The 26,697-nt window shown below is 34.8% G+C and overlaps 1 protein-coding gene across 4 annotated transcripts in view; it reads left to right on the top strand.

The window, feature by feature from the left end:
* Window positions 1–26,697, top strand: part of UACA (uveal autoantigen with coiled-coil domains and ankyrin repeats) — a 96,785-nt gene that overhangs the window by 47,447 nt on the left and 22,641 nt on the right. The window contains exons 1-9 of one of the 4 annotated variants that reach the window (XM_009005155.5): window positions 7,492–7,892; window positions 10,091–10,224; window positions 14,632–14,720; window positions 17,925–17,989; window positions 18,783–18,840; window positions 21,789–21,859; window positions 21,963–22,069; window positions 24,514–24,695; window positions 26,043–26,080. In XM_009005155.5, the coding sequence (XP_009003403.3) occupies window positions 7,854–7,892; window positions 10,091–10,224; window positions 14,632–14,720; window positions 17,925–17,989; window positions 18,783–18,840; window positions 21,789–21,859; window positions 21,963–22,069; window positions 24,514–24,695; window positions 26,043–26,080 (783 nt within the window). In that variant the 5' untranslated portion in view covers window positions 7,492–7,853. Of the gene's footprint in view, window positions 1–7,491; window positions 7,893–10,090; window positions 10,225–14,631; window positions 14,721–17,924; window positions 17,990–18,782; window positions 18,841–21,788; window positions 21,860–21,962; window positions 22,070–24,513; window positions 24,696–26,042; window positions 26,081–26,697 lie in introns of those variants that run through there. The other 3 variants (XM_002753290.7, XM_078333513.1, XM_078333512.1) reach the window with 3 other exon arrangements.

The raw sequence follows: 26,697 nt of genomic DNA, 5'->3' as shown, positions 1-26,697 counted from the left end.
TATCATCTGTTGAGCCTACCTATTAAACAGTATTATAAGGTATTTTATATGGATTTGCATGTATGTTAAAGTCTGCTTATTTATTTGCATCTATAAATTTCTTATCCGGAGGCTTTCTGTCCTAAATACTGAATAAATTAATATTCAATATTGGACTCAGGGGCTTAAATCTTGTTTAGACTTTTTAATAGAAAAAAGTCTAGATGTAAAATTTTTAATAATGGTTATTTCTGCATGCATGGTAGAATTGTGGGTTATCGCTTTTTCATTTATAAACTTAAATCTATTCTAAGCTTTCTATATTAAACATACATTACTTTTCAAATTAAAATTTTTATATATCATTTCTGGAAAAGTTATGAATTTATAATTGATATTAATATGAGAGTCAGTGTCAAAACTTCTAAGTGATTTCTTTTATGTTGATTTAGAGTTTAAAGTTATCTAGTTAGATCTACCTAGAGAAATAACTGATTTGTGTTAAAATATTTGTTATTAGAAACAGCTATATTTTGCCCTTTACCATAGATACTTTGGCTTGCTGCATTCTGAATAAGATGAATGTCTCCTTTTCAAACCAACATAATAACTGACTGTAGAAATTTACTTTTCATAAAATATGGTAAACATTAATGCCCCTCAAAAAATTTACTGCTTCTTTTAGAAGGCTTTCATTTGATATTATGCTGCTTACCTTTGTAAGTATATGACTGTGGACTCACCAAAACATATTCAAATGTTAATACTCTCTTTTGAAGCAGAAGGATTAGAGTGGAAAGGGTGTGCTGCTTTTCCTGCCACGTTAACAACGCAGTGAAAGGCATTGGTGATAACAATCTAATGCAGTTTAAAAATGTATACATCAGCAAATTTATTGGACCATGTATTAACAGTGAATGAAATATACAGAAGTTGAAAGAATAGTGTACTATAATGAACTCCAATGAGCCTCCAACTCAGCTTTAGCAGTTATTAACCTGTTTCCAATCTCGTTTTATCTATACTCCCAAACCCCTGATTGATTTTAAAAAATTAATATTCGTATTAATCATGCAGTAGGCCAGCTGGGCACAGTGGCTTACGCCTGTAATCCCAGCCCTTTGGGAGGCTGAAGTGTGCAGATCACTTGAGGTCAGCAGTTCAAGACTAGTCTGGCTAACCTGGCGAAACCCTGTCTCTACTAAAAATATAAAATTAGCCAAACATGTGTTGTGCTCCTGTAACCCCAGCTACTCGGGAATGGCTTGAACCTGGAAGGTGGAGGTTGCAGTGAGCCAAGATTGTGCCATTGCACTCCAGCTTGGGTGATAGAACAAGACTCTGTCTCAAAAAAAAAAAAAAGATGGTATTGTGAGAGATTGCATTTATGTTTTTATTATTATTTTTAATTGTACTGAAAACACATAACAAAAATTTGTTATCTTTACCATTTTAAATTCAGATATTAAGTATGTTTACATTGTTACGCAACCAATCTTTAGAACTTGATCACCTTGCAAAATTGAAACTCTATACCCATTAAATAATAGCTCCCTATCTCTGCCCCTGCCACAGCCCTGATATCCACCATTCTGTTTTGTTTCTGTAAATTTGACTGCTTTAGGTACCTCATGTCAGTAAATCATAGAGTATTTGTTTTTTTTTTTTGACTGGCTAAGTTCTTTTAGCACAATGTTTTCAAGGTGCATGTATGTGGTAGCATGTGACAGGATTTCCTTCCTTTTCAAGGTTAAATAATATTCCACTGTATGTATATGCCATATTTTGTTTATCTATTTAACCATCAATGGACATTCAGATTATTTTCACCTCTTGGCTATTGTGAATAATGCTACTATGAATATGGATGTGCAAATATCTCTATGAGAACCTGCTTTCAACTCATATGGATATATACCCAGAAAGTAGGATGGCTGGATCATATGGTAGTTCTATTTGTAATTTTTTTGAGGAATCACCATATGCACTCCATTGTGGTTACACTATTTTACAATCCCAACAGTGCACAAGGGTTCTAATTTCTACACATTCTTGCTAACACTTTTCTTATTCCCTCTTTTTGGGCATGTTAGCATGCCTAATGAGTGTGAGGTTATATCTCCCTGTGGTTTTGATTTGCTTTTCTCTAATGATTAATGACATTGGACATCTTTTTATATGTTTATTGGCTATTTGTGTATTATCTTTGTAGAAATCTCTATTCAAGTCCTTGGCCCACTTTTAAATCTTTGTTGTTGTTGAGTTATGGTAATTAAAAATGTAATTTACGTATTAGCCCCTTATTAGATAGGTGATTTGAACATATTTCTGTGCATTCTCTGGGTTGTGTTTTTATTCTGTTGATTGTTTCCCTTGCTGCACAGAAGTATGATATAGTTTCATTGGTCTATTGGTCTATTTTTGCTTTGGTAGCTGAGCTTTTGGTGTCACATCCAGGAAATCATTGCCAAATCCAATTTATGAAGTTTTCTCCTGTGTTTTCTTCTAGGAGTTTTATAGTTTGGGGTCTTATGTTTAGGTTTTCAGTCAATTTTGAGTCATTTTTTACATCTGGTGTAAGATAAAGGTTCAACTATATTCTTTTGCATGTGGATATCCAGTTTTCCCAACACTGTTGAAGAGACTGTTCTTTCTCCATTGAGTGCTCTTGGCACCTTGTTTAAGATCATTTCACTATTGTGTGAGGGTTTATCTGTGGGCTCCTGACTTTATTGCATTGGTTTATATGTCTGTCTTTATGCCACTGTGACACCATTTTGATTACTATAGCTTCGTAATATGCTTTGGAATCAGGAAGTCTAAGGCCTCCAACTTCCTTCTTCCTTTTCAAGACTGTTTGCCTATTTGAGGTCCCTTGAGATTCCAAATGAATTTTAAGATTTATTTTTCTATTTCTGCAAAAAATGCCATTGGAATTTTGATAGGGATTGCACTGATCTCTGGAGTGCCTTGGGTGGTATTGACATCTTAACAGTATTAAATTTTCCAAATCGGTGAACCTGGGATATCTTTAGCTTTATTTGTCACTTCTTTAATTTCAAAAATATTTTGTCATTTTTCAGTGTACAATTTTTTTTAACTATTTGACTAGACTTATTCCTAAGAATTAATTATTTTTGATGCTATTGTAAGTGGAATCATTTTCTTAATTTTGTTTTTGGATTGTTCATTGTTATTGTACAGAAATGCAACAGATTTTTGTGTGCTGATTTTTCTCTCCCAAACCTTTGCTGAATTTATTCTAACAGGTTTTTGTTTCATTTGTGTGTGTGTGTGTGTGTGTGTGTGTATGTGTAATCTTTAGAGTCTTTTTAAAAAAAATAAGATCATGCCATTTGAGAACAGAGATAATTCAACTTCCTTTCTGGTTTGGATGTCTTTTATTTCTTTTTCCTGCCTAATTGCTCTGAGTAGGCCTTCCAATAGTATGCTAAATAGAAATGGTGAGAACAGCATCTTCGTCTTCTGCCTGATCTTAGAGGAAAACCTTTCAGTTTTCCACAGTCGAGTATAATGTTAGCAGTGGGCTTTTCCTATGTGGTCTTTATTATATTGAGGCAGTTTCCTTCTAGTCCCAGTATTTTGGGTATTTTTATCATGAAAGGATGTTGAATCTTGTCAAATGCTTTTTCTGTATCAACTTACATGATCATTGTGATTTTTGGTCTTTATTCTATTAAGGTGGTATATTATGTTGAGTTTCATATCTTGAAATGTCCTTGCATTCCAGGAATAAAGATTATACACTTGATCATGGTGTATAATCTTTTAAATGTGCTATTGGATTAGGTTTGACCCTTGATTGTTTTTGAAGCAAATACCAGGTGTCTTATCACATGATTTATTTGATCTAAAAATATTTTAATGTAATTTTTAAAACATGGGGATTTTAAGAAATAATTATAACATCATCACATCAGAAACCTCAGTTTACTGTAATTCTTTAATGCCATTTAATATCCCATCAGTAGTCTTATTTTCTCAGTTATTTTATTTTTATAGATATAGTCTGTTTAATCAGGGTACTTAAGTTCTCTGACTTATGATTGCTTCATAGGTTTCTGAAGTCACTTTTAATCTATAGGTTAAATTCTGTCTTTTTAATCTTGCCGTATTTTGTTTAAGAAACCATGGTTTACTCTATGATATATCTTTCTGATTACATCCTGTGATGCAATCTTTGTGATATAGTTTATTACAGTTTCTGTCCCCTGTATTTCTTGTAAATTGTTATGTTAGTTCTAGAGGTTTGGTTGGATTTTTATTTTTAAATGTTTTCTTAAACTACCTCTTACGTGGTGATAGGATGGCATATGACCATCAGGAGGTGCTTAAGATCTGCTTATCTTCTTATAATGTTAGCAGCCACTGAGGATCATTGCCTAGATTCATTGAGTCGGGATTGCAAAATGGTGACATTCTATTAGTCTTTTCTTTTTATTAGCTGTAATCCTTTTATAAAAATAAACTTACCTATATCAACTATTTGGTTATCCTGAGGTATAGTTGATGTAGGAAAGGCAGAATAAATGCTTGAACTTTTTTTTTTAACTTCTTTGTTAATTTTTAAAAGTGTTTTTCTGATTAGTAATGTTTAAAGCAAACTAAATATGGCATGAGAAGGACTCTGTACTTCTATATTTGAGTTCTTGTGCATGAACCATAACCTAACTTAATAGGTAGACAAGATTGAAAACCTAATTTAGGAGTATGTGTCCATAACAATAGCTGAGTCTTGGGCAATCCCAGGAGCCACATACTTCAACCACCGATACACTGCTGAGTGTTCAAACTGTATTCAAATAAGGCAAATGCCAACCTGTAACCAATGTAGCTGTTTCTGTACCTCACTTCCGATTTCTATACATCATTTCCCTTTTTAGTCTATAAGTTTGTTCTGACCACGAGGCATCCCTGGAGTCTCACTGAATCTGCTGTGATTCTGGGGGCTGCCTGATTTCTGAATTGTTCATTGTTCAATTAAACTCTTTTAAATTTAATTTAGCTGAAGTTTTTCTTTTAACAGTAACTCTGACCCAGAGCAGGACCCCTTGTGACTATCACCAGTGCCTACAATTTTGGGGCATAAACATCTGCCGTGCCTGGTACTGAGATCATTCACATCTATTAGCTATTTGATTTTACGCAGATAGGTTCTCTATTGTTATCTTTGCTTTGTAGTTGAGGGGGCACTGATGCCTAGAAAGTGTAAATAAATTGTGCCACTGGTATACAGCAGGTACGTAGCAGAGCTGGACTCTGAATCCAGGTTTGCCTGACTTTTGAGTCAGGCATAATTCTGAAGAACATGTGTTTTAACTAAAGTGCTTTTTGAAGAGTACAATGGGATTTGTAAACTGGTAAAGAAAAGCTTGAGGTGTGGGATGTGCAGGAGTAAGTGTGAAGAAAGACTCTTTTATTGACAATGAGCAGTGGAATTGTTTGCTCAGTTGCAATCAACTGAGCCACTCATGGGCTAACTGCCATCATCTCAGGTCAATTGATATTTGTTGTCTGAATGTGGATAGTTTACTGGGAAACAATGTTGCTGGTAAATGGGTGTTACAGATTTAGCCTATTTAACAATTTAGTCAAAGAGGAAAGGATTCATGAAGCAGATATGGATTCTGGTCCTTAAGGTGGGTAAGAATCTAGTGACTACCAAATTACTTACTGAAAAATTAGTTTTAAAGTTTCAAACCAGACACAGAAGAAACCTTAGATATAGTCAAATTAGAATGCAGCTGGGGAGACAGACAGTAAGCTAATGAACAGGTAAACATCTGATATAATGGCAGATACTGATGAGCTCCAGGATAAAGAGTGGTGGGATAGAGTGGGACGGGCTGTTTGGATGCCGAGGTCTGAGAAGCCCTCTCTGAGGAAATGACATTGGAGAAGAATCTGAAAGTAGGGGAGGAAGAACTTTATAGGCACAGGGGACAGCAAAGGGGTGGGAATTTGCTTAGGGCTCTTCGGAAATAGCTATGAAGGATGCTGTGAGAGCAGGCATAGGAGATTAAGCCACAGAGGCTGAGGAGGTGGCAGCAGCTCAGGACATCCATAATACTAGGACACAGAAATCCTAGCTCCTGAAGATGGGCAGCTCATTATATGGCTTTAGTTACTTGTTGCTGGTTTTCTCCTTCCTTTGCCTTTGCTGTCCTATTGCTAGAAAGAACCTGCTTGCTTTGTTACTCAAGGGACAGGGCCTGAGTTCCATCACAGATTTCCTCTGAAGAAGGGTGAAATAGACTGGGTGGGGTCTTTGGGTTTAGCCAGATTAATCCATTGTGGTATCTTGTGGTTTGAGGGGGGGGAATCATTGCTTCAGAAACAAGATATGGTCTATGACCCTTATATATTTTATAATTAGAATATGGGCCTAATGTTTTAATGCATTGCTTGTGGAAGTTCATAGCAGAATTTTTAATGGACAGCATCATCTATAATATAGCAGCTACCTCCTTTCTATAAACACTTGCATTAAAATGTTTTGCATTCCCATGAAACAATTTATTTTCCCAAATGTGTCTTTTTTGGAGGAAGTGTAAATTATTCTCATGCTATTGTGGTAATGAGAACATGGTAAAAAAAATAATAAAACAACAAAAACCCTGAGCTTGCACTGGTCTTGGTAATATAAGAAATGTTGATACAAGTATGCGATCATAGAGAATACAGAGAATTTATCTGCTTTGTCCCCAAATGGAGATCTTTTTTAATAGTCTAGCTCATTGTCTGATGTGTATTTGCCTCTTTCAGTGTTTAGTCAGTTTTTTTTTTAATCCGGCGAATCCAGGTAATTTGACTTTCCACCAATAAAATATTTACTTGTCATATTAGGCCGGGCACTAAACTTGGAAATTAAAAGTAATGAGTTAAATTTAAAATTTGTCGAAAAGTATTCATCATGATGTATTCTATTTAATGTTTTGGCAGTGCCTCTGGCTGTTCTCATTTAACATGCTAGGAGACAGACTGGCAGCAGTTGTAAGCTGAAACCTGGTTGTATGCAGAATGAGACTGATAGGGGCACAAACTAAAAGGGAGAAAATTTGAAAGTGTTACTGTGTGTATTTCCTTAAAGTGTGACACGTTTGCTTAAAATATAATTTTATATTCTGTTTGTCAAGGCGATTATAACTTCATGTTAGATGATCCTAAGACTGAAATTGGTTTTACATATTGTTTTGTGGAATAACCAAATGTGTCTCTTAAAATGTTGTCATTATGTCACACAATTTGTTTTGATATAATAAGCATATTTTACAATATGTTTGAGTCATTTTCCCCAGTAGACCTGAAATTTATTACTCAGAGGAAAAGCATGCATTTACAATATATTCTTAGCTGCTCCTTTCTATCATTCAGCTGTCAAGTCCTATGGAATCTAAAATAAAACTCAACCAATGGGAGACAGCCTCCACACTGTTTACGGGACGATTCGGATGCGGACAGCTTTATCATGCACGGCAGCGTCTGTGTTGCAGTGTTGAGGCAGCAGGATGCAGAGTGCTGTGCAGGTTTTCCAGAGGGGTCCCAGGAAGGGACAGCTTTGAAAGATAGCTAGCTTCTACAGAATAAGAAATAGACAGAGTTACTGTACCTGACTTGGGGCTGCTCTTAATCAAGTGCTGCGTTGCAAGGAAGATAATATTCGAGCGTTATGAAGGCGGAGAAGGATCCTGAAGAAGAAGAAAATATCGTTAGAGATCCAAGCTAAGTGTAGCACAGCATGTGAGGGACTGAGTCACTTGTCAGGAGTTTGAGCGTTTGCTTTGTGAGCTACAGAGATTTGTAACTTAATGCAAAGTAGTTTGCCGTTAGCAACAAGAAACTAAATCCTGTCTATGATGAACTGTTGGTTTTCTTGTGCTCCTAAGAACAGAGTAGGTATCCCAGTAGTCCAGTTTAACGAAAGGTTATTGGTTAGGCCTTCAGAACTGTGTTCTTTGAGAATGTACTACTGTTTTATTAATTTGGTTTGTTTTATTATTTTCTTCCTGATTTAGTTGATTAGTAGATTGGGGTTAGTAATAGAAAACGAAAGTTCTTCTTTCTTTCTCTGGGTTTAAAAAGCATATGATAAAATCTTAATAATTGTAGTGTTACTGTTATGTGACAGTGAACCAGAGCTGAAAATGGTGCTTGGTGTAGAACTGAAAATCATATGTTAATGTGAGACTTTAATCACATTTAATTATCTTTAAAGAAAGCCTTACGTTTGGATTTTTACAACTTTTTGGTGATTTAAATAGCTCTTTTCTCCACCAGTAAGATTACTTGGAAATAAACTTGAGATTGTTTTAATTGTAAGGCTAGACTAATCAATCTAGAGAAAGCATTTGTGTGTTAAACATGATTTAATTTTTTAGGCATCTGAAAACACAATGTCTTTGTAAGCTTATATCCATTACCATTCCCCAAATTAGAGTCAGTAAACTGTTTTGTTTTTGTTTTAAAGCTTAAGAAAGGTGATGCATAAAATGTAGTTTAGACTTGGAGCCCATAGGTAGGGTTATTTTATACTTACAGTTGGCACTTTAAACTTTGAAGTTTGGAGGAAGTGAGTTCATCACCAAATTTAACTAATTTAGAGACAATTCTAAAATCTGTATGGGTACTTGAACCAGGTTTCATTAAAATATTAAATTTCAGGAGTGAGTTAAAATTTTAATGTATTTGTGTTTTTTCATATTCAGTTTCATATTCATTTTCGGCATCAAGTATTTAATTTTACATTACTTGTTTAACAGATAAATCGATGATGGTGATTTTTTTAACTATGTTTATAGGGAATAGTAAATATAAAATTATCATATTGATAAACATTTACAGGATATTCAGGTGATTGAGTTTTTTTCTCAGAGATTTGTTAGGGTGTTTGTGGCCATGTGACTTATTTTGTAAGTTAAGTGAAAAATATCAGATCTTTTTTTTTGTTGTTCTAGAAATAAAACTGGATTTAGCACAGAATTTACTAGTAAATTGGTAAAATATTTTAAAAGGCTAAAATATCACCTGTTTAAGTAACACGTATTTTAGTTCTGTGTTCCAACATTTCTGCTTATTGAGAAAGGATCTAAGTTATTGACTTCAGAATGTCTTGAATGTATTTTCTCTGATCAAAGTTAAATATAACCTTGATATGATTCAAATGTGTGTTATATGAGACACCCTCCATAAAAACCCCACCTTTAATCTTCTAAATACACATACACAGAATTTTTATTAAAATTAAAAATCTATTTTTTTATAAAACAATACATGTGGAATGTAAAAAGGGAGAAAATGAAAGTAACCTGTAATCTTAATATTTTCAGATTTTAAGCAGTTAATACTTTAGAGTCTGTCATTTTTAGTTTTTTCTATGTAAAAGTTTCATTTGATTCTAATATATAAACATAATGAATTGCTTTCTTTGTAGAATGTGTGTGTGTGAATATATAATTTGCCTCCATAAATATATTTCCAACAGTACTTGTTAAATAAATGTGTATGGGGGTTGGGGGAATAGTTTCTTAAAATGTATATAGAATTCCACTGCATCTAAGAGTCCTAGGAACTATGTAACCAGAACCAAATCTGAACGTGTTATTTGAAATCCGAAAGGGTATGGGAAAAGCACACTGATTTTAGAACTGCTGAAGTCATGGTTGGGCTTGAACACTTAAGACATTTACTGTTCCTGGGGCCTTGACTTTTCTTATCTGCTGAACGGAGATGATAATTTTAGTTTACTAGAGTTGATTGGGACTTTGGTGGCTGGTACGGAGTAGGTGTTCAGTAGTTATTAATTTCCTTTTTTGCCCCAAAGGCAAAGAGAACTGGGCAGAGAACAAAAGAAACATGCTTTCCCTCAAAAGTATAATTTTGAATGTTTCTTGTATATCATGTGTTTTGGGAAGGTTTTATAACTCTGCTCTCCTAATGAAGTTAGCACAGAAGGGAGAAGGAAATTTGGAATGCAATTGGAAGATCAGTGATGTATGATGCAGTACCACTTTCCCTTCTCTTTTCTGTCCTTCTTTAGAAAACCTTAACTAATGTAGTATGCCGTATTTACTTTTTTTTTTCCTTTTTGTAGCATGCAACAGATTGGAATAAATATGATGACCGGTTGATGAAAGCAGCAGAAAGGGGCGATGTAGAAAAAGTGTCCTCAATCCTTGCTAAAAAGGGGGTCAATCCAGGCAAACTAGATGTGGAAGGGAGATCTGTGTAAGTATTACTGATGATAAAAGCATGTCTGAAGGGAATTTGGATAATCTTGGGATACAAATGAAACTTGTGAATTGTGGTTATCAATTAAATTCTTATTAAGAATTAAGCAATTATTACTTATTAAGAAATTCTGCCAAAACCTGCACTATAAAATCTTTTAAACAAACTAATAATTGTTCTCAATTTAAAGGTTTCCAGTCTAGAGAAAGAACACTAGAATACTATCCAGTGGTTTAGAATTGTTTAAGCCCTGTGACAAACCACAGCCTGAGGTTATTTGGTGCATTTTCATTATAAGCTTTTATATTCCTTATCATATTTGCTCTTTGAAGCAGCCTGATAAAAGAAGTGGGAAAAAGTTTATGGAGGTTAAATAATTTGGTCTCATTTCAGGTAAAGTCACAGAGCTGGAATGTGAACCCAAGCTTTCTGTCTTTGAAGAGTTCTGTAAATCATACTATCTTTTCTCCCAACCCCCAATCCATTTTTATACTTGGATAATTTGTTTAAATGAGAATGCTTAGAGCAGAAAGGAGGCAGAATAACTAGTGTGGTTTACGGAGATAGAGGTAATAATCCTGCCCTTTTGTTTTTTGTTACTGAGGAGAACAGCTGGTTGTATATATGCTTATGAACCATATGCCTGTCTTCTCCCGCTCCCTGTCTCAAATCTTCATTATTTCCCTTCTTGTTGTGGGTGGGGAGCAGTTGGGTTAAAGGGTAGATCTAAGGTCTGTTATGACTCTCTATACTTACAGCATTTAAAACCTTAATCTGGGAACTCTTCCAAAGTTGGAGGTGAAAAGTCTCATTTCCGAAAATTCTTCTCAGTCTGGTACTTGCATGAGTTTATTCAGACTATTATAACTGGAAACCAGATACTAAATATAGAAATGAATATTAGGAAGTGAATAGTTAATGTGTGATGTGGGTCACTACCTTGGAATGCTTAGATATTAAATACAGTAAAGATAACAAAACTGGACTATAAATTATGTAGTTTTTAGGAGCAATGAAGTTTGAAAAGTTTCAAGTTCATAATGTTTCACTTTTATCAAGTAGCAGTTTGATAGCTATGGAAACACTGGTTATTTTGAAACTTGCTCCTGTTTTTACTGAATTTTAAGCTAATTTACACGGCTCATAGTGTAAATTGTGAAAATTTAATATCCAAAAGTGACATTGTTCTTCATGTTTCTTTTTTCCCAAATGTTAATATGTTAAAAGATGAAGGGAATCTTCTTTGTGATAAAACTTTTCAGTGAAACCTACATCACTGAAATCAGTTCTGCCCTTCATACTTTGAATGTTTTGAGTGAATGGTGACCTGAGTTTTCTTTGGAGTTTTTGATAATAAGGTTCAATATTGAGTGACATTAAATAGATATAATGGTGTGATTTAATGAACTATGAACTTTTTTTTTTTCTTTTTTTTGAGACAGAGTTTCGCTCTTGTTACCCAGGCTGGAGTGCAATGGCGTGATCTCTGCGCACCGCAACCTCCGCCTCCTGGGTTCAGGCAATTCTCCTGCCTCAGCCTCCCGAGTAGCTGAGATTACAGGCACGTGCCACCATGCCCAGATAATTTATTGTATTTTTGGTAGAGACGGGGTTTCACCATGTTGACCAGGATGGTCTCGATCTCTTGACCTCGTGATCCACCCGCCTTGGCCTCCCAAAGTGCTGGCATTACAGGTGTGAGCCACCGTGCCTGGCCGGGTGAACTTTATGAAATATCTGAGGAGTGTTAGTCTTGATGTTTTCATTGTAGAGACTGGAATTCTTTCTAGGATTCATAAAGTATTTCTCTTTTTTTTACTAATACATACACTGTGTTCTTAATTAAAGCATATTGTATTTAGTCAAGTATGGGACATGTTACAAATATATTTTCTTTATCATTTGCAATTATAAAAACAATTTGTTTCAAATGATTATTTTTAATATTGAAATTCATTTATATATTTACGACAAAAGAATATGTGCTTCTTGAGGTCAATTTGATTTCAAAAATGAAAGAGAAGCCTGGCCATAGTTACTGCAAGGATCTGCTTTCTTCCTGTTCACCTCTCTCCTAAGGTACAGTCCTTCGAGGGCCAACCCAAGATGGGGAAGATTCACCAAAGATTCTGTTGCTACTTGGAGAGCAGTGGACTCCAATTCGTGTCTCCCCATTTCCTTGGGGCTGTCACAGTGCTGTTCAGCCTCCTGTTTGTCTGGAATCAGCAAACGTTCCCAGGGAAAAAGTGGCCTCAAATACTAAGCTCAATTCTCTGGGCCTTCGTCCTACCCTGCATCCTGGCCTAGTAATTTTTTGCTATTTTGTTAGCTCACTGACACCGTTAAGCATAAGTCTCATATTTTGTGTAGTTTTTCTAGTTGTCCTCAGTAGTAACGTTTGTCCAAGTTACATATATCTCCTGTTACGGAAGCAGAAGTCCATGTCTTGTTTTTTAAAAAAGAAAACATAGAGTTGCTTTTTAAATTGCAAAACGGTATTTTTTATAAAGCAATTTTTCAAATTTCCTATACAGTTCTTTGCATGTTTTGATGATTGATATATCTTCTTTCCAAAACACATCTGTTTATAGCACATCAGCATTAATATGCATTGTAGATTTGTGGTGATTTCTGCCCTTTTGTACATCATCATTATATTGATCTCTTTTGAAGAAAGAGGTCTTCCAAATTTTGTGAGCTAAGAAATGAAAACAGGCAAACAACAAACACAACGGTATCTCTAAGATTGTTGGGAGACTACTTTTGCTTAAAGGAAATTAGCATTCTTCAAAAGGTTCTAATGGTACATTGCATAATATAATTTCAAGTTTCAGTGTGGCAGAGAGATTATAAGATGGAGATACTCAGCCTTATAGCAATTTAATTATTCTAGTAGAAGGAGAACTTACCTGACTCTTAAGAACACTATATTCCTTTTATCAGAAACATCTTTCTAATTTGGATTGTATACAGGCCTGCTTTACTTGGTAGTGCTTGGTCTATTTGCATTTATATCCATTATAATACTAATGGCATCACAAGACTGAATCTTGTAATATCTGGAAATGAATTTGCAAGCTATCTTGAGATTTTGTCTCCAAGCATGCAGTTATTCAAATATTTGAGGGTTTGCCATTTGTCTGGCACTGTTATTGTTTCTGGGGATGTAATAGGAAGCAAAACCAGAGAAAAATCCCTGCTTTCATTGAGTTTATAGTTGATAGACTGTACAGAAAGTTAGTAATAATTTATCTATTGTATTAGAAAATATTAAATCCTGTATAGAATAATAAAGGCAGAGATTCGGGGAACTAGGAGTACTAAGACTTGGGTGAATAGGGAAATTAAAAAATTTTAATGATGTGGTCAGAGAAGATCTCTGCTGAGAGTGTGCTTACAAGATTGTATCTGTATCCTGGCACCTCCTGAGCACTTTCACATCCTTTTTTCCTGGCATCTTCAGAATGGTTATTGCACTTGTTTACGGCCTCAGTTCTCTTTCCGCCTGAGTTCGACATCCTTTGCCAACAACTATTGTATTTACCAGTTTGGATTTGGTAGGGTGCTCTTCAATGTCAGTGGCAGTTCTGTTTTTTTTTTTTTAACTCAGCATAATTCATAGGTTCACAGAATGTCATTTCTCCTTACACACAAAATATCTCTGTAAATGTTTGTTGATTAATAAAATATTAGATGATCAAATGAATAATGAAATATTGTTAATTAGAATTTTGAATAGTTGATGGCTTAAAGTTAGGTTCTTAACTTTAACTTGCCTTATTAGGAAACTTACTCAATTTTTCCTGTTCATGTCCCCAGGCCTTTGAACAAAAGGAAGAATTAGTTGGTAGTTGGTAATTAGTTGGCACTGTTTGGGAAGAAGGTGCTGGTTCTTTTGTGATTTTTAAGGGTAGTTTAGCTTGTTTTAAAAGCTTTTCTAAGTCAGGTTTAATTTAATAATTCTAAGGAGAAGAGTTAAGTGTTTGGATCTCTCTTTGGCCTCAGCATTCTGTTAAACTAAATAAATAATGAAACTATTTGAAACTAAATAAAATAATCTGATAGAAAATTTTTAGTGCATTTATTAAGCTCCAAGCACCAGTAGTTTTGCTATTAAAATGATAAACTTTAGAGTTAATGATACTGTAGTATAAACTTACTCTTATTAAGGCTTTTGTACATTACCATAGTTCATTGGTTCTAAGCAGGTATTTTTAGAAAGTATTAGCCCCTTATTAAATGGATAGATTTCTTTATTTTAATTAAATTTATAGGTGTTCTAATGTTTAAAACGTGTGTGTGTGTGTGTGTGTGTGTGTGTGTTAAAGGAGGTGACATTAATGTAACTTTTAAAGTGACCTTTGGTAGTTTCCTTAGCATAACAAATATTTTCTTTTTGTCTAGCTTCCATGTTGTGGCCTCAAAGGGGAATCTTGAGTGTTTGAATGCCATCCTTATACATGGAGTTGATATTACAACCAGTGACACTGCAGGTATGTTGTAGTTAATTGCAAAACATAAACCAAATACAAACATTGTCCACTGCTAATAATTTTACTCAGCCCTAAATGTGGTTTCAAAAGAGATGTCCTCAATTTTCTGTTTTTAAATACTTAAGAGTTTACTTCTGAGGTATTGTGGGAGTGGTCAAATATAGGGAATTTAGGAGAAAGGATTGCTTCACTGACGAGCAGTTGGAGACCTGAATTCTAGTGCAGGTCCCAGTAGTGTTACAGGATCCTAACATCTCAGATTTTGAAGACCCATGAGGGGCCGTTTAGTTTATATTTGTATACTATTGATTAATGAATCATTTTCATTGTGAGGTCATTTGGCATTTGGTTGGACGTTTCTTGTGGTGGAGAACCAACTGCCTCATAAGAACATTATCATCAATGACGACAATAATAACAAGAATAGCTGACATGTGTATAACATTTAATAGCTATTCTTCCAAGCACTTTACCTACTCATTTTATCCCCACATCAACCCAGTGAGATTCTGAGGCCCTGAGCTGTTAAGTAACTTGACCCAAGGCCCTTCAGTAGCTAATTCGCAGTCAGAATCTGTGTTCTTAACCATTATGCTTCATAAGGGAGTCATTCTGCACCTAGCTATATTTATAAAAAATCATTTCTTAATAGAGAATCAAAATATTTTTCTCAGCTTTCTGCTTACACTTATTCATACTTTTGTCTGTCCTTTAAAATCTTTCAACAGAAGTTTGTACATCAAAGGTAGACCTTTGAGTATTTGAATATAGCTATCTCTTTTGTTCCATGAGAGTGCTAGTTTTCTATCTATCAGGATAAACATTCTCACTTCTCTGGGACTGTTGACAGCTTACTTCTTTGTAGTTCTACTTTGTTTTTCTATTAAATACAGGAGTTGATCCAGAACTGAAAGGTTTTTGTTTGTTTTTATAATTTTTTATCCTGTGATTCCATGAATGGGCAAATTTATGTTACTATGCTTTGGATCTGATGACTCCTTGATTTTTTGCTGCCATATCTCAAGTGGCTGGATTTGGTGTTTTCTTAGCACTGACCTGACATTTTTCTGTGACTAAGTTTCTGCAGCATTTTGTTGAACACCAGGTACTGTTGCCACTGGCCTAACCCTACCATCTCCACTTCATGCTCTTACTTTACATGGATGTAAGAGTTATTTTAGTCACTTTTCACAATGTGGAATGTTTGTAGGACACTTGTCTCTGAACAGGAGGAAATTGAAATTTGAAATGATCACATCTGATTGACTTGTAATTAGAGGATGTTTGGGTGTGGCTGAATATATTGTATCTCTACCTGTTGAAAGACCTTAAAGACCTGGACTCAGTATATTTTGTTTTGCAGCCTGGTTAGTCGGCTACATGGAAGTGACCAGAGAGTTGAAAGCCAATTTATATATCCATCCAAGATGAATAAAACATAAATTACTTTTCTAGCAAAAAAGTCTACTTATCAAATTATGGTATTTTTGTTTTGGTTTTTTTCTGACAGGGTTTAGCTCTGTCACTTAGGCTAGATTGTGGTGGCATGATCATAGCCTTGAACTCCTGTGCTCAAGTGATCCTCTGGCCTCAGCCTTCTGAGTAGTTGGGACTATAGGCATGCTTCACCACACCTGACTAATTTTTCTCTGTTTTATAGAGATGGGGTTTCACTGTGTTGCCTGGGCGTGTCTCAAACTCCCAGGATCAAGCAATCCACCTGCTTAAGCCTCTCAAAGTGCTGGGATTACAGATGTGAGCCACTGTGTCTGGCCCCCAAATTATATATATTTTTTTGAGACGGAGTTTCGCTCTTGTTACCCAGGCTGGAGTGCAATGGTGCGATCCTGGCTCACCACAACCTCTGCCTCCTGGGTTCAGGCAATTCTCCTGCCTCAGCCTCCTGAGTAGCTGGGATTACAGGTGCGCGCCACCGTGCCCAGCTAATTTTTTGTATTTTTAGTAGAGACAGGGTTTCACCATGTTGACCAGGATGGTCTCGATCTCTTGACCTCGTGATCCACCCGCCTCGGCCTCCCAAAGTGCTGGGATTACAGGCCTGAGCCACCGCGCCTGGTCCCAAATTATATTTTTATAAGTTTGTGGTCAGGTCGGGTGTCTCATGCCTGTAATCCTAGCACTTTGGGAGGCCAAAGCAGCAGGATTCCTTGAGGCCAGGGATTCAAGACCTGCCTAGGCAATACAGTGAGATCCTGTCTCTACACAAAATAAAAGTGAGCTGTGGATTCTGGCACAAGCCTTATAGTGTTAGCTGCTCTGGAGGCTGAGCTGTGAGGATCACTTGAGCCCAGGCATTTGAGGCTGCACTGAGCTATGAGGCTGCACTCTAACCTGCACAACAGAGTGAGCCCTATCTCTAAAAAATAAACTGAAAAGCAGTTTGTGAGATTAGAGGGAAATTAAGAGCATTAAATGTTAGAAGTTGGAATAGCCTGATGAAATCCTTGTATCTTTCACCATCCAAGAGGTGTTTGTATAAAGAAATATAACTAGGAAAAATAGTGTTTGGAGGCAGGAAGTTAGTTCTCTAAAAGTTACCTTTTCTGGTATTCAGAATTAACCTTTCAGATTATCTGGTAACGTCTACCCCTTTTGGCATTTCCTTTAAAATGCACATTTTGTATGCATTATATTTGAACAAGTTGTCTGGTTTTCAGAGATACAATTTCATAATAAACTGAATTTTAGCTGAAGCATGGAAATCAGTTAAGGAATACCCTTTCTCTGACTTACACTTTTAGCTTTCTCAGCTTTCGGTGTCCGCACTGCCTTTTAGAAGTGTTTTGGAAGTGTTACATGAAATCTCGGTATTTCTTTCTCTCTCTTCTCTCCTCATTGTCTTTCTCTCCCTTCCCTTTTCTCTGTGCCAATATGTAATTACCTACTGTGTTTTAGGTACTGTTCTACATGCTGGGTGTATAGTGGTGAATACAACAAAGTTCCTGCTTGTTACAGATTTGTGTAATTAATTTTTCTTTCTACCTTCATTGTTTTGGTATGTATATTATCTCTTATTAAAATATCCAACTAGATGAAACATCTTTGGAAACTTAAAATATACTTACAGATTAAATATCTTGTCAACTAGTTTTAGAAGAAACTAAGTATATTTCTTTAAAAATCCTCAATTCACATATGAAGAAGATAATCTTTCATATGTATTTTAAATTATTTATTTTATAGGGAGAAATGCTCTTCACCTGGCTGCTAAGTATGGACATGCGTTGTGTCTGCAAAAACTCCTACAGGTAGTGGAAGTGGTTAATACTTTAGCTTTATTATTTTGACTACAAATCATAGATGAGTTTTTAATGTGTTTTTGGAATTTGAGATCAAAGAAGATAGTAAACTAACTTTGAGTATGAGCTTACATATTTTTTTCCATCATTTGTGAAGGAATGTGGACAATAAAGAGCAGAAACTCTGAGGGAAGCGAATCGCATAACTCAGTGTATTAAAAATAAATAACAAAGGCTTGACCTTCCTGTTGACATTAGCTGAAGGTTGGAATTTTCTGTTGTCTAGACTATCATGTAAGATAGTCATAAAACATAGGATCTGTATATGTCTATACAAACATAGATAATTTATACTACATAGTATTGTTACCTTTTAATCAGGTAACCACAAAATTCTAACTAGTTGGCTAAATTAAAGTTTCCGTCAAAGATTTTAGTCATACACTTTTATAAACATATTTGTCATGAAGTTTCATGGCAAAACTCACTTGCTTTTCTGATTCAGTAGCTCAAATTTTAATTCTTGGTGAAAAAAAACCCAAATAATACATATTTTCCTGTATTTCATGCCATTCATTATTATGTACCCTATGTTTCCTGTTTGGTGAAATATTGTTAATTTAGTTATATAATGTTCGGGTATTTGTTCCATGTCAAAATATTTAATGGATTGTCTGATAGTCTTTAGCTTCTTTAATAAGTGGAATGTTTTAAGATTAAATAACAGCTGTTCATCTGAGTCTGGATATCTAATTTTAAAATGAAACTTTCCTAGGTTACTAAGTTTTCTATATTTTAACAGTACAATTGTCCCACTGAAAATGCAGACTTGCAGGGAAGAACTGCACTTCACGATGCAGGTAAGCAGAGGTCTCCCTTGAATACAAATATTTGTTAAAATGTCTAGTCATTAGAATTAATTTCAGGGTTTTAACACATAGATATTTGTATAATTCATGGAGAAACAATATTAAAAAGGTTTATGCACAAATTTGAAATTTATTAGGTTATACAGCTTAAAAAGATTCAGTCAATATTTACAGCAGTCAGTTAGCTAGGTACTAAAGGTAAAAGATAGATAAACTATAATCCTACTCACAAGGATCTCCAAGCTGTGTGTGCGTGTGTGTGTATGTGTGTGTGTGTGTGTGTGTGTTTGTGTGAGAGAGAGAGAGAGAGAGAAACTGTGTGTGTCTATGTGTGTGTTTGTGTGTTTCATATATTTTGGAATTGGAGAAATGGGAAGAAGACTTTCCTTAAACTATGTTTAAACCTCTTTTTTCTAATTTGTAAAATGAAGTTAATACTACTGTAATAAGTAGTATTAATAAGTATAATCAAATCATAAGTAGCACTGCCAGGCACATAATAATTTTTTAATTAATAGTGGTGGTAGTTGTTTTCTTCTAGAGATGTCAGTGCTGAATTTCATATCACTGTGAATGTGCTATATCTTAAAAGAGATTTATAGTGATAATTTTTAGAGATTTTATTATACTTGTGTGTCTGAATTTATTTGCATTATTCTTAAGGTGTCTTAAAGAATGTACTTTGAAAAAAAGTGATATATTTAGGTATTTTTAGAGTGTAAGATATCCTGATCTCTTGCTAAGTCTGATATTCCTACATTTAACTCTAAGGTCAAAGGAAAAAAAGTCTACCTTTTCATGTATATGGAATATATGCAGTAGATTAAGATGGTCTGCATTAAAGACATACTATACTTCAAATTTCCTTCAAATTTTTATACCTTAATTAAAAAAATTTAAAATTTTTGTATTTTATGTGCTTTTATGATAGTTTCTCAGAGAATGCATTTTTAAAAAAATATAGAATGGTATTACTGTATTTGCAAAGCATTTTTCCATTATCATTTGAGCCTCACAATGACCCCTGTGAGTTAACTGTATATTTTATTATCCCTGCTGTTAAAACTGGTACAACTTGACCAATTGAAAACTTAGTATTTGTTAGTTAGATGCGTTAGCTAGGATGGAAACTAAGTTGCTATAACAAAAGAACTCCAATATCAGCTGCTTATTAAAAAAAATTGTTGAGTGCTTTATGTTGACAGGTGACTCAGTGTCATTTTTAAACTATATTCTTTCTATCTTGTTTCTCCACTTACTTCTGGGTATCTTCCTGAACTACAAGGTTGAAGCAGAGTTGTGGTCATAGCTGTATTCTAGCTAGTAGGAAGGAAAAGGAGAGAGCATAGAGGAATACATCCCCAAAGTCTAGAGCTCAGACTTGGGAGTAGTAGATTATTCTCCATTCATATTCTATTGATAGGAGCAAAATCAGTTGGCTATATTTATCTGCAGGGAAGGCTCAGATATATATATACTCACCAGGTGACTAGTCATATTCCACCTACTGTGTAGTAAGAGAAGAGGAGAACAAATTTTGCTAAACTATTTCATTTTCTACTACAATTCAACTCTCTGGCCTTCCAAATATCCCCAAAGCCCCTACTTCCCACACACTCCCAAAGAAGAGGATATTACGTATAAATCACCTCATTTACTTCATCTAGCTCAAATTCTAGGATTTCTAGGTGATATGCAATTTTCTCTTTTTGGCTCTGAAGTGGCTCTTCATGGTCTAGTAATTTGTAAACTCTCAAATTTATTATGGTTTACATTTTTAAATTCTCATTTATAATTGGACCAAAAGGGTTGCTAATTTTACATTTCCTGAATTAATGTGTTCAGGTTCAGTTTATCTTTTTCTTAAGGCTGATTATACATTTTTATAAAAGATTTGTTGGATTAGAGGTGAGAAGTGAAAATTTCCTTGATTTTCTTATGTTTGGTTTAATTCTATTATTTCACCAAGAAAAAAAAAATGCTTACTTCATCAGTATTTTTTGTGCTTATAATTGATATCAACTCATAAGACTTAAAAAATTCATGGGGGCTGGGTGCAGTGGCTCATGCCTATAATCCCAGCACTTTGGGAGGCTGAGGCAGGTGGATCACGAGGTCAAGAGATCGAGCCCATCCTGGTCAGCAAAGTGAAATCCTGTCTCTACTAAAAATACAAAAATTAGCTGGACATGGTGGTGCAAGCCTGTAGTCCCAGCTACTCAGTAGGCTGAGGCAGGAGAATTGCTTGAACCTAGAGGCGGAGGTTGCGGTGAGCCGAGATCGTGCCATTGCACTCCAGCCTGGGTAACAACAGTGAAACTCCATCTCAAAAAAAAAAAAAAAAAATTCATGGAGATTGTAAACATAATTCTATTTTATAATTTAACAATAATTTTTCCTAATATAAATATGAACCATAGTGTTAAAGAAGCATAATGTGATTTTATAATTATTAGCAAAAGGCCTTACTTGGCATAATTAAAGTTGGACATTGCAATCTCTGCTTTTATGAGAAATATGAATTGTATGATTCATACTTTACTTACTGTGACTGTTCTATAAAAAATGGATATGATCTTTAAAAAAACTGAGCCAACACTTCAAGGATCAAGTCAGTTATAGCCATGTTTAAAAATATACTGTAAGTATAAAATTTAACTTTGATTTTTATTATCTGTGCTTATCCTTAGAATAGTAGTGTATTCTTGTCTTCTACAAAGTTAACATTATTCCTTGGTCCTAATAAATTATAGACAATTTATAATATGATCTTATCTAATCCATTTTCAGATGAAAAATTGATGTTTTTAATGCTAAACTAAGACTGAAGGATGTGAAGCTTGGTAGTTTAGGAACTGAAGAACTTATTTACCTAGAATAACACCGTGTGTCTTACCAACAGATGTTCACCATTTATCATTTTCCTTTGTTCCTTAAAGCAATGGCAGATTGTCCTTCTAGCATACAGCTGCTTTGTGACCATGGGGCCTCCGTGAATGCCAAAGATGTAGTAAGTTAGTTTATGTTTATTCTCATTTTAATTCATGTATTCTAACTTTTACATTTTGGGAGATCTGTTGTCTTAATGCTGTTTCATTTTTCCTGTTGTTTAGGATGGGCGGACACCACTTGTTCTGGCTACTCAGATGTGTAGGCCAACAATATGTCAACTGCTGATAGATAGAGGAGCAGATGTTAATTCCAGAGACAAACAAAACAGGTAATTCTTTGATCATGGCTCCCCAGATACCAGCTGGATACACAGGGATGGAAAGGCCAAGTCAAAGTAGCAGCTCTTTTCTCCCACTCGGCCTTTCTTTCCCCTGGGTTCTCCCTTTCCTTGGCTTGCTTTTACTTGGAATTAACATCTGCTTCTCAGTTTTCTTCACAGTCTGCAGAAGAAAGAAGGAGAGGGAAATGGAGAAAATGACAGGGTAAATGTGGGGAAAAAAAGCAGTGATTAGGCCCTATATTTGGGTCAAAGAACTTAAGGAAAGAGGAATTATATCTCAAGTGTTTTAAGCTTAAAAAACTCTTTAATGAAATGGGTGCAAATAAGATCCATGGGAGAAGAATTTAAAAAATTACATCTATAGTTACTTCATTAGTGAATCTTTTTTCTTGGGTGTTCTGGAAGTTAACATGTTTCAGTATCGATTTTCTCAAGGTATATTTTCTTCTTACTCTGCCAGGGTACAGTGCCATCTTCTCTGAACCTGTCCATTTCTGTATTGCAAGGTCCCTTGGTTTATTTTTGCTTCTGTATTTGATATTATTTTAGTTGGTATGCTGTAATAATTTCTACTCAGAATTCTCTGTATCTCTGTCTGTAGGTCTAATATATCATAGTGCTTGCTGTATTACAGTACTGATATTTATGGTCACAAACTATCTGAAATACACCCCCTCCATTTAATTCAAGTATTAAAATAAATTAAACTAAAATTTCTGGGATTTTTGTAGTTAATTACTAGTAAAATTGGTGGTTTCTTTTGACTTAGTTTTATTCTTCCAAACATGGATTCTATTGTTTGTAGTTCATTAGATTTATAAAAGTATAAAAATTAGTCTTTGTCAGCTTGTATAGCTGTAATTGTTTACACATCTCAAAGGAGGAAATTTTTAAGCAGTTAAATCATGTGATTAAAAAAGTGGCTTTTTAATATTACTTTGTTTTTGTAGATACTATAATCAGATTCCAAGCATGATAAAGAAAATTGGATATTAAAATTAAATTTTATGGCCAGGCGCGGTGGCTTATGCCTGTGATCCTGGCACTTTGGGAGCCTAAGGTGGGCAGATCGCTTGAAGTCAGGAGTTCGAGACCAGCCTGGCCAACATGGCACAACCACATCTCTACCAAAAATATAAAAATTAGCCAGGTGTGGTGGCACGCACCTGTAATCCCAGCTACTCAAGAGGCTGAGGCAGGAGAATTGCTGGAACCCAGGAGACAGAGGTTGCAGTGAGCTGAGGTTGTGCCACTGCAGTCTAACCTGGGCAACAGAGTAAGATTCTCTCTCAAAATAATAATAATAATAAAATTAAATTTTAGGATCAGAGAGGATATTCTGGTTGATCTACATATAATGCTTTGTATTTTTTTAGCTCTTATATTTTTCAAAGCACTTCATCTATGTGTTTTCATTGGGAGTTCACAAAAAGCCAATGAGGCAGTGAAGTGTATATTATATAGACTAAATAGCAGATGGTTTTAAACATAATTTATAACCCCAGTTTCTAATACTTTATATTCAAGATTTCTTTTTTCCTGTTTTATATTTAGCATTTTTTAAATAACAAAAATTTTGTTAATGCTTGTTTTGTACAGAATTTTTTTATCAGCAACTACAGGGGAGTTGGGGAACAAGGCAGGAATATGAGAAACATAGCATACATAGTGGTGAAAAGGCAAGAGTCAGTTTCCTTAAGAAATCAAATATTCACCATTGAAGACTGAGTTAGATATAGGATATGTAATTTCATTTCATTATGGGTTGATTAGCTTAACCCTAAACAAATAGAGGATTAGACGAAATAATTTCTCGGGTCCTTCTAGATTTTCATGACAATTTAATTATTTTGTTGTGTGATTAGTATTTGCTGATGTGCTGTGAGATGTTTGAGTGCCATTGGTTCTATCGCAGCAGTGATTCATGTTGCATGGGGTTAGTTGTAGTCTGAAGATGTGAAGGTCTTCAGGTAGAAGAATCAAGGTTCTTCTAAGCAGGAACATCAGGAATGGAATCTGATACTTCTCTTGGAGGAGAAGGATTCATAGGTTTGCTTGATGTGGTTTAGTTCTTGAAGAGACTGGAAAAGTTGGGTTTTGAGCACATAGGTGACAGTATTAGTTGTGGACAATTTTCGTGGTGATTATTTACCTGTAGGACATTGATGAAGTGGAATAAATGAGGTTTGTTTGGTATTAGAAGTAATTAAAGTATATAAGGAGATAGAATATTTTAGATTTGCAAATTAAGACACAAAGCAGATGTTTTTATAAATGCAATGAACTTATAATATAAAGTAAAATCTATATCTGTAACAGGCATGACTTCTTAAAGTAGTGTCTATTCTTTAAGAAGGGAGCCTCTGGCAGAATATGTCTGCAATATTTTCTTGGATTTTTCTCAGTCTTTTGCTCTTCATTTTTCCATTTAGAACTGCCCTCATGCTAGGTTGCGAGTATGGTTGCAGAGATGCAGTAGAAGTCTTAATTAAAAATGGTGCTGATATAAGCTTGCTGGATGCCCTTGGCCATGATAGTTCTTACTATGCAAGAATTGGTGACAATCTGGACATTCTAACCTTGTTGAAGACTGCATCGGAAAATACCAACAAAGGTATCAGCAGTTTTCTGTAACTAGAAAAGTCCACGTTAACAAAGAGCCACTTTCTAAAGACTTAGGTAGCAGAACTACAGTTTATAAGAAGCAAAACATTACTTACTGATAAACAGTGTTGGTTCGTCTCCCTCTATAACCTGGAAATTTATTTATTAATTTTTTTGTTGAAGAAGGGTAAAGCTCCCAACTTTTATACTTATAAAGTTTTAAAGAAAGAATCATTGTTCAAACATGTATATAAAATATTCAGCTGATATTTATCAAATGCCTATGCCATGATTTTTATGTTTTTTCAAAACAGGAAAATACAGAAAAGCACAATGGATAAAATTAGTCACTCATTACCACTAAGGAGCCTCTCTTAACATTTTGAGAAATATTCTTCTAGTCGTTTCCCATAAAATTGAATTCACCTGTAAATCTGAGTTGCAGCTTACTTTTTTATATAACATATTTTGAAGGCCTTTTCCTCATAAATTTCTTTTCTGTAGTATAATTTTTATTGATGTATAAGATTCCATTTATTTAAGTTTCATTTAATAAAGCAATTTTCTACATGTAGTGTTTAAGCTATTTATAATTATTCATTAGTATGCAAAGGTTGTGACTGTCCTTATGCATAAATGTTTTAGTATTTTTTATTACCCTTTAGTGTCAATTCCCAGAAATTGAATCATTGAGTTTCAGGGCATGCACATTTCATTAAGCTTTTGATCTATGTTGACAAATTGCCTTTCAATTTAGGAGCTTTTTAAATTCCCCCCCTCCTTTTTTTTTTTAGAAATGGGGTCTGTCTTTGTTGCCCAGGCTAGAGTACAGTAGTGCCATCTTAGTTCACTATAGCCTCAAACTCCTGGGCCCAAGCTATCTTCCTGCCTCAGCCTCTTGAGTAGTTGGGACTGCAGGCATGCACCACCATGCCCAGCTAATTTTTTATATTTTTTTTGTAGAGATGGGGTCTTGTCATGTTGCCCAAGCTGGTCTTGAACTCCTAGCCTCAAGTGATCCTCCTGCCTCAGCCTCCCAAAGTGCTGGGATTACAGGTGTAAGTCACCATACCCAGCCTAAATAAATTTTCCATTTTTTACCTGCCTCCCCTCCTTAGTTTTTAATGTTACCTACTTGAATGTTATAAAAAACTTGCTAATTTGGTAGGCAAAAGTGAGATTTCATTATTGTTTTAAGCATACGTTTTGGAAATAAAACAAAAAAGTTGTAAGCTCTAGAAGAAACTTTCAAGTTTATTTATTTAATATTGACTCAGTTGTATAGTTAGGGAATGCATATCTACCCCCAGTTGACCTACCATTTTGTTGTTTCTCTTTTTCTCTCTTTAAATCTTAGGGAGAGAACTTTGGAAGAAAGGACCATCTTTGCAACAGGTATATCTTAATTTTTAATTTTTAAAAATTGTATGTATTGTACAGTTTAAGTAAAGAGCTTAGAGAAACTAGTTAATTGTTATGCATAGCTCTTCTGAGTTTAAATGCATTCTGTCCCTCTTCTCAGTTAATCAAACCCATGTAGATTCTGGGTCCTATGAAGATATTGCCACTTAGCTTGAGACACAGTAGATCTCAGTTTCAATGAAGGTACCCAGTGGGAAAGAAAAAGCCTCCTGATGGGGCCGTGAGCATTCAACTCTTTCAAGTATGAGACACTGTAACTTGTTAAATGATGAACTTTAGCTTGGTAGATCATAGACAGTTTCCCCCTACTTTCTCTTAATAACAGAGCAAAATATTCAGTCTTATGGGAAAATTCTGTTAGTGTAATAAGAAATGAAGAAAACAGAGTTCTAAACTGATTATATATTGTGATTTCAATGCCACTGTTAGCATTTTTATTTCTTCAGTCTTTTTTCTCTGTGTGTTTAATTGAGGACTTTACAAAATAACAGCACATGAAATAATTCATGCTTTGTACTAATTTTATTATTAAAGTACTATTTAACCCTGTTTTGATGTCCCACTTTGTGAAATGTCTTATGCTTTCTACT

The sequence above is a fragment of the Callithrix jacchus genome, chromosome 8 (genome assembly GCF_049354715.1).
Source record: "Callithrix jacchus isolate 240 chromosome 8, calJac240_pri, whole genome shotgun sequence".
NCBI classification, from domain to species: domain Eukaryota; kingdom Metazoa; phylum Chordata; class Mammalia; order Primates; family Cebidae; genus Callithrix; species Callithrix jacchus.
Note: the sequence above shows the minus strand (reverse complement) of the source record. Positions and strands in the feature narration are given on the sequence as shown.